Source organism: Hippoglossus hippoglossus, chromosome 4, assembly GCF_009819705.1.
Source record: "Hippoglossus hippoglossus isolate fHipHip1 chromosome 4, fHipHip1.pri, whole genome shotgun sequence".
Taxonomy (NCBI): domain Eukaryota; kingdom Metazoa; phylum Chordata; class Actinopteri; order Pleuronectiformes; family Pleuronectidae; genus Hippoglossus; species Hippoglossus hippoglossus.
Genome location: NC_047154.1, coordinates 22,202,512 through 22,217,209, shown reverse-complemented (window position 1 = coordinate 22,217,209; position 14,698 = coordinate 22,202,512). Strand labels below are relative to the sequence as shown.

Below are 14,698 nucleotides of genomic sequence, written 5' to 3'. Positions count from 1 at the left end.
ATTTGATCCAGCCCCCATATAACGCTCCAAGGACAAACAGTAGAGATGATGGATGGATGATTATTGGTCAAAAGATGAAACTGTACAAAACAGCCAGAAATTGCAGTTAGCGACATTTGTAAATGAAAATGTTCATATAGGGATTCTTCTCTTTTCCTTAAACTTGCCATCTTTATTATTATTTTCAACACTCACACTCGCTTGCACACACAAAAATAATTATCTACCCTTTTGCAGCTTCAAATTCAGATGTTGTTGTCACATTGAGGCTTCCCCCCCAGTGGGGTTCGGGATTCATTACGACCTCACGCCAGTAGGTGTTTTTATTATTATTTATTTTTCTAATCAGCGATCACAAACAAAGCAGACAAAGGAAGGTACAAACTGGCTCTTTGCCAAAGGGGAAAAAAGGGGGCGGGAGGAAGAGAGCGAGCGAGGGAGCGCCGGAGTGGTGAGCGTGCGACAGTGGCGGGAGGGGAAGGGTGGCGACGAGGAGTGGATAAGGAGCGTAGAACGAATGAGCGTGGCAGGAAAGACAAAAGACGGGAGCCTGTGTACAGTGTTTTGTTTTTGCTGGGAGCGTAGCAGAACACAGAGAGAGGCGGGGTCAGCGTGTCACCCAAAAAATAATCGCATTCCACCGTTTGCTGCTGGAAGCTCTGAGCAACGTTAATCAAGCAGGTTGGGATATTTATTCCTGTCTTTGTCACCTCGGTAAATATTAGCTCCCCTCTCCTCTGTTTCCTTTAAAACCAAAAACAATTAAGTATGCACAAACTTCACAAGTAAACACACGCCTGCTCTAACTCCAGGTGACCTCTCCGCGGCTCTTTGTTGCTTCCAGGCGGCGGCAATTTGTGATTGAAATGAGTTCTTTTAGCTTGTCAGCAGCGGGAGAAATTTGTCCCTCTCTTTTGTCCGCGGATGCTCGGCAGGCTTTGTTGGAACGCCCCCCCACCCCCAACCCGCTGCCACTCCCTCCAGCGGGTGTTGATTTTTTTATTTTCTTGATAATAAGCCCAGAAGTAATTTGTCATGTGGGCCCCGGCCAGCAGTGCACGGCATGTGTGTGGTTTGGGGACTTGAATGGCGATGGTGGAAGCGCAGGACGGCGAGAGAGGGGGAATTACGAGGCTCACAGCGAGCATCGATTCATACAGCCAGCGGGAACGTTGTTTTGCTAGTAAAAAAAAGGGCGGGGGGGGGGCGCCGAAACCTCGCAGCTTCCACTTGTTAGTCAGTCAGTCGCGAGAAAAGTAATTACAGGACAGAGTTTATGAGTTTTTATTTTTCCCTTTGAGTGGAGGCGGTATAGAAGAACTTATGATTACCGCTTATCAATTGAATATTAAATATGATCATCAAGGTTATTGGGAGTTAGATTTTATTAAAGATGATAAATTAAAGAATAAATGGATTATGATGAATGGTTTAGGAAGCTAGGTTTAGTATCACTCTCTCATCCTGCTTTGTTTCATGAAGACATTTCTCTATACACACAGCACGTGCAATTGTGCACAATTGTGTGTGTTCGTGTGTGTGTGTGTCTGCCAGAAACAAAGAGGTTGGTCTAACCAAGGTTTCATATACTACTGTACATCCCCTCCCCCTGCACATAACACTGGCTTTATGACCCCGCTGGGACACTTATGCCACAATATGTGCGCGAGTGTGAGTAAGTGAGATGTCCACTTGTGTGTGTGTGTGTGTGTGTGTGTGTGTGTGTGTGTGTGTGTGTGTGTGCGTGTGTGTGTGTGTCTGAATGTGTGTGAGAGAGTCTCCTAACGTCTGAAGGCAGAACTCTTAAAATAGAGGATAAAAATGAAATGAAGCAGTGAAAAGAAAGATGACCTGTTAATATATATATTTTTTTACTGTTTCCTGGAGCCACTGAATCATTTATATTACACAACAGAACTTGTGCTACTGAGTTCAATAAAATCAATAAAGATATATTAATAATTATGCAGTGGACCGACTCACCACCTAAACTCTTTCTGATTCTCTTAAGATGACATCAGTCAAACTGCATCGACAGCAGCCTGGTGAACAGAGAGTCATATACTCGTGTGTGTGTGTGTGTTGGGGGGGGGGCTAAAGGATTGATAGCTGATATCATTAAAACGATGACCCTGTCTAGGAAAGTGAGCGTCTGATAGTGTGATGAGACTGGAGTGTCGCGGTGGGACATGGGGGAGGGGATGAAGTGTGTGTGTGTGAGCGTATGTTATATTACTGTCAGTGTTTAATAAATCAATGCAAATCTGAGAGCCGGATGTCACCCAGATGGGCTCTTATTGCGCGGGTGTGGGGGTGTGTGGGGGTGTGTGGGTGTGTGTGTTTGCGTTTGCGTTTGCGTTTGCAGTAGGTAGTGTCGGAACAGAGAGATTTCTCTGTGCATATGTCATTTCTAATGAGAGGTACTGAAGCAAAATTATATGACCTCATAGTCTCCTGACATCTTGAAAAAATGCCATCACACACACACACACACACACTTAAATACAGTGCACACCTTGTATAACACACTTTGCGTTCCTTTGTGTTGCCTCCTCTTTTGTCTACACTGGTTCTAACAAATAGGTCTTAGGTCCACATCTGTAATCGATACAGTCCTACTCACTGCTGAGGAACCAGTAGTTCTCAGATCACACGGACGTGATCAAATCATGTGAATCATCCAAGACGTCACAGCATTAAAGAGAAATGGTGAAACATGACTTGTCTGATCCTATCGGCACTGTGGTGTTGAAGAAGAAGACATCAAACGATGACATGGTTACATTTTGAAAGTGTAAAAATCATTTAAAAACAGCACAAACAGCCCAGGACTCCTGAGGGTTAAAGACATTTCTAGACGAGAGATTTTGTAAAGCTATAAGCTGATATGAGCTTGAGTGACAAGCATTTATATAGAACTGTTTCTTATCAGGTTTAGGTCTGTGTAAGTAAAGATTTCCTTCCTCATAAAGAAGAGTTTAAAACCATAACCTTCACCCAGCAGCAAAAATCTGCCTTTAACCATAGATTTGACTTTTTCTGTGATAATTATCGATATAGACTGATTTCCAAACTCTAATGTGGCGACCTGCACTGAAATGCTGCTCGGATCATTTCTGCGTGTGACTCCATCATTTGAAGGACTGATCGGCTTCATGTTGTCAAAACAAAAACTGGCCCTGCGTCCGTGTGCGCTCACGGCGGCCCCCCTTTTGTGCTGCAGCTTAATTAGCAGTCTCTGAAGCTAACGCGGCGCGGCGTGCAAAGCGACCGCTCTCTGATGAGATCCCCACTCAGCCTCACCACAACAAGCACACTCAGGTTCGTTTGTCTTGAGAGTTCGCTGAAAGCCGTCAGGCACACGACGTCCGGAGAAAAGAGAAGAGAGAAAAGAAAGGAAGGAAGTATTGGGTTGAAAGATTATGAGGCGGCAAAGAATGATTGTGTTGAAAGAGGATAAGCGATTTGTATTTATTTAATTTTAAAGGGAAGTTTTGAAGTGTGTGATGACGGTGCAGTTCACACTGATAATATCAGATTTGTGAGTTTCAGAAGAAAGAGGAGTGATAAAGAGAGTGACCTTTAACATGGATGGAGAATAAAACAGGAGACACTTTTTATTTACTGACTAGGAACTTCCTTTATCATATCGGATTTGTTTATGATTCTTCTTTGTCTTTGTCTTTTTCTTCTTCATTGTCTTTTTCTTCTTCGTCTTCTTCTTCATCATCCTCTACCTGCTCGTTCTTCTTCTGTTGCTGCTTCTTCTTCTTCATCTTGCTCTTCTTCTTTGACGTCCTGTTCTTCCTCTAGCTTATCATCTTCTTCTTTTTCATTATCATCAACATCATCTTCTTCTTTTTCATCATCTTCTTCTTTTTCTTCTTCTCTCTGCTTCCTCTTTTTGCCCATCTTCTTCTTTTTGCTTTTCTTTTTTCTTTCTACTCTTCTTCTCTTTCCTGCTCTTCTCATTCTTCTTCCTCCTCTTCTCTTTTTCACTTTCTCTTGCCATGCTCTTTTCTCCTCCTCCTCTAAGCTGCTCTGTGGCGCTGCTCTGCTCGGCTCATGTGTGGTGGGGGGGGGGGATGAAGATGTGACCCAGGCTGTGACAGGATTTAGGAGGTTTTAGGGCTTTTGGCTCGTGCCTGCTGCAGACAGTGTCGGTCTGGGGGTTAAAATCCAGGGATCTGACAGCAAGACAGAGCCAAACAGGACAATGGCTCAACCATCCCAATGAATGTGGGGAGAACAAAAGCTAACCAGATGACTGGTAATTACCAAAACAACAGGGCTGATGTAGCTCCACAGACATGCAGCACTTACCAGCGGCTGTAGCCTTGATTTGCTCTGAAAGTCTGTGTCTTTGAATCATGACATTTGCAGCAGTGACGTCTCTGACTTCACCTCGGCAGCGGCGTCAGAATTGTTCTGTACCTAAGGTTCTGGAAAAGTGATGTTTTTAGAGACATTTTTAGATTTCCCTTGACATCCCTACCTTAGATTCTCCTCATATGTCAAACAGGAAACCTGTACTTGGACAAACATGAATTAAGTGATGGTTTTACTAATATTTGAACAGGGACTCAGCAGAACATTGTTGACTTTATGGGCGTGACATTAATTAATGTTGCCAGTGTGGCAGCAAAGAGAGAGAGAGAGAGCAGGCTGCAGGATGAACAGCGTGTTTAAAATGTGTGTTTCATTGTGCTGATTCTTTAGGTGAGTGTATTTGTTTTTTGTGTTTAGGCTGTTTTAACAGTGACTTGAATGTTAATAGTGAAATAATTGAAAACACTTCTTATTATTCTGCACCACAGCTGTTCTTCTCTCTGTGTTTATACCCATCACAGCGAAGTGAATCATACAGATGCTCCTCACTTTTCTATAACAGCGTTTAGAAGAAAGAGAAAGTGATGTCTGCTTAAAATGAGTAAACAGATGTCGACCAAAACACACACACAAACAAACACACAAACAAAGAAAGAATAACTTGAATAACATGAGCACGAACTGACAACTGTTAACTCCAGATGTCAAAGTTGGATTTGGGCCTTTTGAAAAAAAACATCTGTATATGACTGCTGCTTTATTTGCTGTCACACCTTTCTTTTATTTTGTACAGTTTTCCATTAGTCAAATAACAGTATTTATTTCTCTAAACATGGCTGCACCTGCTCGCACCTCACGTCAAGTGGTTGGAAAGTGAAGGAATCATTTTATTGGTCCAAGAGAGAAATTATGTTGTTACAGCAGTTGAGAATGTGCCATAAAAATGAAGAATATAGACGAAAATACCCATTGTACACTGGTTGGTAGTTTGATCCCCAGCTCCAAGTATTGTTGGTTAAGAAACTGAACACAGATTACCCCCCCCCCCCCCCCACCCCCCCCCCCCCACAGCTGTCTAAGTGATGTATGACGGACAAAGTGCTACCCATAGATGCACTGTTTGAATGTGCGTGTGAATATAATGAGAGCTATATAAATACAGACCACTTACTGTACAAATGACCATGTTGAAGCTTTTCATTTTGATTTTTGGACGAAGCAGTTTTCTGGATCAATTTACTGTTGTTGGAAGTTTTCAGGATCGAGGTTTTCATAAAGTTTGCCTTTCATCTTCGAGGCGTTGAGCCTCGGGTGAATCCACACGATGCAACTGTCAACCAGATCTCACCCCTTTAATGATTCACTCGTGTTGTTGTCTGAAAAAAATATCTGGAGTCTCCATCTTTCCTCGTAGGCCAGACACCCCTGTGTCCAAAGAGAGGGGGGGGGGGGGGGGTCATTAAATGCTAACAAGCTGCTTTGAACTGGTAGGTGGTGTTTGATTTGCCGTGAGGAGCATAACGTACGTGTATTTGATCTGGGCAGCTGTCTGGATGGCAAGACTGCGAGTTCCCCTTCACATCTCCTGCCTTTGTAGTCCTGTGTACATCCGACTCTCACAACAGACACACACACACTTGCACACAATACCTGTAAGCATGCATTCATATTATAGACCTTGTAAAAATGGACGTACACTCTAGGTCCAAAAAGTGAAGCCAATATGGAAAAACCTGAAAATAGCATCTGTAAAGATTTTCATATGGAGTTTGTGGTCTCGATTTCTGGTTTAAAGTCTTCGTCAATACAGCATCATGGTCACTTTGTATATTCAGGTCAAATAGAGGATAAAGTATCAGAGAAATCAGCTCTAGAGGAAGTCGTGATGCTGGTGTGCAAAGAATATTGGTGATAGCAAACTGATGATAATGTTCATAATAATAATAATGTTCATAATAATACCAATAATAAATAGTGTACATGCTGCCTACTAATAATGTGCAGAGATAGCATAGCAATGGAAATAATACTACTACTACTATTGCTCGTGTTGTATTCTGGACCTTTCTTCAAAGTATCGCTCTGCCTCTGACTGGACAGGCTTTTAATCTCCTCAGAGGACCAGTATTATACTGGTCCACTTGACTCCATCACTCTCTCCCGGGTTCTTGCTCACTGTACAGGTCGTCTTTGGTTCCTCGGCTTCCTCGTAGCTGTGGTTCAACCTCCGCTCGCTGATTAACGGCCTCGCTCCCGCCACTGACACGCTTCGTTCTTCAGCTCTTAGGCCGAACACAACAATGTGGAAGACCATCTATTTCCACTCCTCTTTCTCCCGTACTCTCACTCTCTCCATTCCCTCTCTCATTTTTCTTCCATTGCTTGCTCTGTCCTTAGTGCTCTTTATTCTTGGATTTCACAGTTTAGATCCAATGTGCGATATTCTTCTCCTATTTGCGCTGTTTTGAAAAAGATTAAAACAAGAAAGCACAAATCCTGCTCTACAGTGAAATTTAGACTTTCCTTTCATGATATTTTCCCAATGATATGAGAAGTACTTCAAATAAAAGTCTTCCAATAATTTGGCAACTCCATCTGCACAGGCTTTTATTCTGTTTTATTATAATAATCAGTTTATACATATATTTTTCTTTTCATACCCCCGGAACTCACCGTGAGTCTCAACAATGTGACTGCTATGGCTCTGCTAATACACAGATTAAGCAGTGTAAGTATTCTATTACGATCATTGTTATTATTATTATTATTATTCCCATTATTTCCGTGCTTCATGAGTCCTGCTGTGTGGGTAGTTGTGGCTTAGAAAACAGTTTCCCACACAACTTGAGCAGAAAGGTCATTGTGCAACAGGAGGAAGGAGATGGACAACTGCAACAGCGCCACCTTGAATTTGCATCCGTATTAACGACCATATTGGCTGTCAAAAAAAGTTGAAGGCATAAACTTATACACCGTCAATCAGTGCACACGTCCACTTGCTTTCTGGAGCCAATAAACACTCCAGAAATAAATAATATGGCAAGAAGAAAAATTGAATTTAAATGCAAACTGATTGTTCAGGGTCAGATCTAGTGATCTGTGGATACAAGTTTTGTTCTCTTCTGTCTATGTTGAGTGGTAAATAATTTATTTGCGCCACCAGTTGTCTGTTTAAAGCAGTTTTTATTCTCAAATCAGCCTCTCAGGCGCTGCAGTAAACAGATCCTAATTAAAGGTGACACTGTTCTTTTAGTGATTATTGTGCTGCTGGATGTTTGATTTCCTTTCCCCCTTTATTCTGTGTTTGTGTGTAGGTGTGTGTGTGTGTAGGTGTGTGTGTGTAATGCAGTGTGTAAATTGAATGAATTGGAAGAAGGCATTGACCTTCATCGGTTCCCAGGTCAAACAACAGCATCTGAAATCATGTTATCAGGAGAATGTGGGAAAGAATCCTAAGAGGTGTGTGTGTGTGTGTGTGTGTGTTTGTTTGTGTGTTTGTTTGTTTGTGTGTTTGTGTGGGCGGGTTGGACGCCATATGAACATCAGTAGGTCATCTTATTGATCAAGGTGGTACCCAGAGCGTGACACACAGTTGAATGTCAGTGGAAGATTAACACCGTACGTCTATAGAAGACGTGGACAAGCAGCAGCACGTTTAATCCTGAACGTGTCTCGTGGCTCCGCCCACGTGGTCACAATGCTGTAATACGACTACACTAATATGCAGTAATATGATTAAATGGATTTAATGGTTTGGCCCAGCATGACCCTATCAAATATGATATTCCTGTGGAGATCAAAGAGATAATCTAAAGTAGGGCTTTTGCAGAATCCCCATATACACGTATTAATTGTCCTATTTAAATATCGATATTGTGTTAATTTCATGCAGAGAATAATATTGTGTACATTAGTTCAGTGCCTACTGAATCATTTACATGTATATTTTTCATGATAAATATAATAATAAAGTTAATTTACATTCACAAGTTACATCTGGAAATACAAGTATGTTGCTGTAGGAGCTGTAATTCATTCTGTGAGAAATTAACCTATGAAATCCCTGTGTACGGTGAAGCTGATGCTGATTCATGAGAGTTTACTTTGTGTTCAAAGTTAGTGATGAGTCGAGAATATGGCTAAAACCTGCTTGTGAGGAAGAGAGAGCTCTGCTGCTCGTTCTGCTGTTCCACATGAATATTAATCACTTTTTCTATCAGGGGATAGAGGACTGGAATAAAGTGACGTTGTGAGGAAAGTTGTGTGTGTGTGTGTGTGTGTGTGTGTGTGTGTGTGTGTGTGTGTGTGTGTGTGTGTGTGTGTGTGTGTGTGTGTGTGTGTGTGTGTGTGTGTGTGTGTGTGTGTGTGTGTGTGTGTGTGTGTGTGTGTGTGCTTATTGTTTGTCTCCTCTACAATCACTCTCACCCCCTCATAAGGCGGGTCCGGGCTGTTCCATATGGATGACACTCATATATGACACGTCTTTGTGCATCAGAATGTAAATGTAAGCAGCCGTTTGTTTGTGCATCAGCAGTTCCTGAGAGCCATGGGAAAGTGTGTGTGTGTGTGTGTGTGTTTGCAAATTCTTTATGCATTTATTTTAACATAAGCCTGTGATTGTCCACATACCCTTTAAATGTATGGCCTCTATATATTTGTCCTCCCTTTGTGGATCCGTGCTGTGGAATATTTTTGATTTAATCTGTATTTTATAACCTGTATTTATCTTCTCTTTCATTTCTGTAACGGTTTTCTGGATATTAATCAGTTTTTATTCCTGATGTCAGTTATTGTTCCTGTTGCAGCAGAGGAATAAGTTTCTATATGAACACTGAGTTCATTACAGGGGCGTTTTCTCACTAATATCTCGGGCTCTATGTCCATGTGAGGGGGAAGTTTATTGCTTAAAATCACCACTTACTGTTCATTCATTACTCAAAATGACTTTTTCAAATAAAGTCACTCTCATAAAATGTGGTTCTCAGTTCTCACGGCTGTTGTTCGCCTTTAACAGAGTTATCTTGTTGCGTTCGTGTTTGCCGATATGCACTGATATGAAAATATATATATTCTATAGAGTAAACTATGCAGAAATAACGTGCTTTTATGTTTGTAATGCACTTACATTTTATTTGAATAGAATGAAATCCTATGATTATAGATTTGATTCGTCTGTTTGATATTGTGCTCTTCAGTGAATTCTACATTTCTCTGTGTGTGGCTGCAGTCGGCTGTGTTATCAGGTTGGAGATGGAGGTGGAGGGAAAGATGAGAAACAGGGAGGCTGGACAGGGAGAGATGGGATTTATGTTAACATGCTGGGAGGAAGGAAGAGGATTTATCGGGCTCTTTGTGAAGACTGATGTCATTGCACTAGACTCCACCTCGACAGCCTCTTTCCTGCTTCGCTCTCGTCTCTGAGCCCCGTTCCCTGTTCTCTTCCCTCTTTCTATTTACCTTTGTCTCCGGCCCTGTCTACTCTGTAATCCCTCGGGACGGCCTTCTCATTTATCCCACACCTACACCTTCTTCAATACCGCTGGTCTCCATTTTTTCTTTTGTCTCTCCTCTCAGAATAAACTCTCTGCACTGGTGAGTGTTGGAACGTGTGCTGGTGTCTATCTGTTCCTCGACCTGCCGTACATTATCATCCGTGCAATAAATTTAGATAAACATGACGAGAGCGCCGCTCCCCGCAGCTGAGATGCTGTCAGTTCTCCTATCATGTCCTTCATTATTATGGCTCCCTCTCGTGCCATAAGTCATTACACTGTCTCGTGTACCACACACCACGGGACATCCGAGGCTACACACATAAACACCAAGCTAATAAGAAGGCTAGCTTTCCCTTCGCTAAGCAGAATATGACTGTGAAGAAAACAGACTCATTCCAGGGTTGGACCAGTTCCTTGTGTTTTTCAGCACTTTTAATCAATGGGGTGATATCGTTCTTGTTAGAAGCAAAAGGGTTTCAAGGGAGTTTGGTTCCCCCCCAGGCAGGGGGGGGCCTTCATCAAAACATCATCCACTGTTTGATTCTTTTAGTTTCAAAATTATAAACAAAGTGCAAACTGTTCATAGACAGAAATAACAGTGAAGCAGTACATTTTAAGTGCAAACCACCAGAAAGTTAGTGGCATGGTTTCGTTTTGGTTTCTTGAACGATAGTGTTGTTGCAGTCTTTTGTACGTAGGTGATCATAGAATTAAAGAGGATTCTCACAAACTGCTCCGACCTGTCAGCTGTTCTCAGGCGGCCTCCTTTCAGCTTGGGCCCTGCACAAAAGTAGTTGCATTTGTAAGTTAAAAGAATAGTTTGACATTGTGGGGAAAACGCCTATTTGCTTACTTGCTCACACTTTGATGAGATGATCAAGTAACCTGTTTTCTAAACTGGTATAAAAGATAATCCATTTTTGATGTGTTGCTTGGTGGATTTGTTCCTTGATAGAGAAACACAGTTGTTTACCCATATTTCCAGTCTGAGAAGTGGCAAACTTCTCTCTCCCGCAGACAGGAAGCAATTGAGCATATTTCCCAAAACATCAAGTAGTTTCTTCAGCTGTTAATTGCTTGATTGTTTGATTAATAACAATAAGCCCACACAGCAGCCATGAGGCTCAGAAGAGCGAAACCTCACGAAATGAAGTAAATGGCATGTGATGCAATATTTTATCGTCAAAACATCACAAATGTCACATTTGATTGATTTGCTGCACGTCCACTCTGTATCATTGTGCAGTGATTTCCCCCAGCGCTCTGCTAACCTACATATTCAGCTGAACTAAGGGTCGGTGAAACCAGTCTCACATGAAGGAAGTGGAACAGCAGCCGTCACAGTTACTCTCATCGCTGGTCAGAAGAAAACCCCCAACAATAACACCCCACACACACACACACACACACACACACACACACACACACACACACACACACACACACACACACACCTCCCTCACTGTATATTTCATCATGGCGAGGCAGGGTATAGCTAACACACCGAGCGAGTGCTTTCTCTTGTTCCGTGGCTCTCACTGTCAACGAGAGGGATTTTTTTTTTTTTTTTAGTTGCCCTCCCTCCATGACAGACTCAAGTGATTCAATCTTCCCCCCTCAGAGAAAGTGACCGCGCAAAACCTTCTGGGTCTGTAAGGTATCAGAAAACGGTTACGCAGAGCCAGAGTCGGCTCTGAGAAGACTTAGCCGGACTCAAAGTTTGATCACGGGTTCGGTAAAGCAGAGCGAAGTCTCTGAGCCACTTCAGGGAGGAGGTTTAAGACTGCTGCACCGTTCACTGCATCACATATCCAACACACGCGCACCAAAACCAGGCTCTACTCAAGCTGCCACTGCACTGGTCAGTCACTCTGTGTAAAAACACCGTTTGAATAGAATAGAAAACCTATATTGTCATTGTTCCAAATGCAACAGAAGAGTGCTGCTCCTGGTTGGTGCATGAAACCAAAACAACCTGATGTAGATTAAAAACAAATAAATGTAAAAGCCATTTGAACTCATTCTAGCACAGATCATAATAATCATTGCACAGTTAAATAATTCATTTTTCTTTAGTATAGTTGCCAACCTACAATATCATTTTCATTATCTTCATAAAAACCTAAACTAGGAAACTTTGTCGTCCTCGCTGCATCTTTGTCGAAAACTCAGTGATGCTAGGAAACGCACAAATCTCTATTCTCCGATCTTACAGCACTGGTCCATTAGTCAACTTGTAAGAACAGGCGTTGACAAAGACTTTCTCCAGTCTCGTGTCTCCTGTCACGAGTTGCACTTGAACACATCACCAAGACTCCAGCTGCATCCCAAACATTCCCCGCCGAAGGTTCAATTAAATAAGGAGAGGGAAATTGGTTTGAAGTTGGTGCTTGGGAATTGCTCTTGACTTAAGTGCAATTTTAATTACCTGGTCTTGTTATTGTTTGACATGTCTCCACTGTACTTACTGCTGTGATGTTTTTTTTATACACTCCGTATCCCAAAGAGATCAGTTGTTAGATGGAATTTCTTTTTTTTTTTACCTCTGCTAAAGACGTTATGTTTTCACCAATCAAAATTGATGTCAAGAGATTTAATGTCGGACCTTTTTCTTCGTCTCCACAGCGAAGAAGACGTGTGCAACCACGGACTTCGCCTGCAAGAACGGCCAGTGCGTTCCTGCTAGGTGGCGCTGTGACGGAGAGCCGGAGTGTGCAGACGGGTCGGATGAGGCTGATGCAATCTGCAGTAAGTAGCAGCCCGGACACACAGACGGGAGAAAACACAACCACATGTAGACAAACTATGGCACAAAGGTCGAAAACACACAGACAGGGACAGGGGGTGGGGGGGGGGGCATGTACACAGTCAGGTAGGTCAACAACAACACACTCATATAACACGTACATACACATTGTGAGTGTGTTTATTTGAATCAAAATACAGTATTTTTCTATAACATTTACACACACCTGCATGACGAAAACAGTTTTTGACGTATGTACAGTAATTTGTGTTGTGTTTGTGTTTCTACACACACACACACACACACACACACACACACACACACACACACACACACACACACACACCATGTTCTTATAAAGCAGTCCCAAGGTTGCTCGGTCTCAGTGCTTCACATTCCGCTGCATTCCAGCTGCTATCGCCAACTTCCACTGTCGCACTTTTCTCCAGAAAATGGCTTTTCATACTAATAACGACGATCAAGGCCAGAGAGGATGTGGGAGTGGACAAGATGGCTGCCTCGTTCACATCGTATCCATAGAACACGCTGATAGTTAGAAATAATGACTCAACCCTAAATCTAAGGAAATTAGGACACAGCAGAAGATTTACCATTCATCAGTATTATGCAGTGGGTATTTAAAAAGTGTGTATGTGTTGTGTATAGGGTCACGTATTACTTTTTAAACACAGATACCTATTTGGAGCTTTGCTGTCGCCCGTTCTGCAGAACTGGGAAGTGTCTGCTGCATGTTGTGACTGAAGGACAATGCACACAGTGTAGAAAACGACATACTTCATTTATATGATGACTTCTTTGCATCACGGAAATATACAAATCTCATGAGATTTGTATATTTCCATATATTAAAAAAATGGAACAGGTGATCTCTTTGCTGGTCTGCAAACAGATGCAGTGCCAGTGAGGTGAGGCCGGGAGGTTTACACAGCCTGTTTGTGTTTGTATGGTGGGAGCGGGGGGGGGGAAGTTTGTGTGGGTGTAAGTGATGTCTAAAGGTGGACACTTTTAAAGGCTCAGACAGAAATGAGGGTGAGACAAGGCCGGAGGTTTTCCACTAAATGGAATCTGCAGCTTCACTTGGGGTTTGGCACAATGGCTGAAACTCGTTCAAATCGATAATTATCAAGATCATACATGACGTACATGTTTATTTGAGAGGGGGAAGTGATGTCCGATTACAAGTTGTCACAGGAAACGTTGCTTCAGACGAACGTAGCGCTGACCACTTGTGATCAGATCTCAGGACAGATGTTAGAACCAGGTCTGAACTAGGACCATACACACATTCGCTATGATTCCACATGGATTCACATTTTAAATCTCTCATGTAACCAGTTTTTACCTCCGGAGATCAGATCAGCCGCACAACACAAAACTTTCCAAGAACGGCCGTGAGCACTGACCAGCTCCTACGTTTAATTTGTGTTTGATTTTCAAAGATGTGATCAAAAGGCCCTTTGAAGTTTCTCATGGTAATACGTCTGATTGGGAGAAGCTAAGGTCGTGTGTATGGATGTGCATGTGTGTGTTCGTGCCTGTAAGTGATCTGCGTGTGTGTGTGCAGCAGCAGCATTAGTGTGTTCGTATAAAGCTCAGAGTCGATGCTCGTGTTTAATATTCATCACAAGGTGAATCTGTTAGTCATTTCATCAGATTAGTGGACTTGGTTAAGTCTAATTATGTTTAATCAAGGTCAGATGCTGTGAGAGCTCCGCTAACTTTCTCAGCCACATTGATCCTCAGAGCTGTGTGTGTGTGTGTGTGTGTGTGTGTGTGTGTGTGTGTGTGTGTGTGTGTGTGTGTGTGTGTGTGTGTGTGTGTGTGTGTGTGTGTGTGTGTGTGTGTGTGTGTGTGTGTGTGTGTGTGTGTGTCTTTTAAATACCATACATAATGAGATTTAAGGAGATTTGCTGCTTTCACTCTTTTCAAACTACCTCTTTTGTGGTCGCACACCAGTTGTGTTTACTGTAGTAACTCAATGGGGCCTAGAAGCTTCTATGTGTGCACACTAGCTACTTATCTACACATAGCCTGCGTGTGTGGTGTTTAGTCAACATCTGTAACTTGGAGGAAAATAACCAGGTATCGCTTCTCTTCCTGTGAACTG

General features: G+C 42.4%; 1 protein-coding gene across 9 annotated transcripts in view; it reads left to right on the top strand.

Annotated features, from left to right (window-relative positions):
- Positions 1–14,698, top strand: part of lrp8 (low density lipoprotein receptor-related protein 8, apolipoprotein e receptor) — a 169,236-nt gene that overhangs the window by 80,206 nt on the left and 74,332 nt on the right. For all 9 annotated transcript variants that reach the window (XM_034582566.1, XM_034582565.1, XM_034582567.1 and 6 more), the window contains one exon: positions 12,450–12,572. In XM_034582566.1, the coding sequence (XP_034438457.1) occupies positions 12,450–12,572 (123 nt within the window). The remainder of the gene's footprint in view (positions 1–12,449; positions 12,573–14,698) is intronic.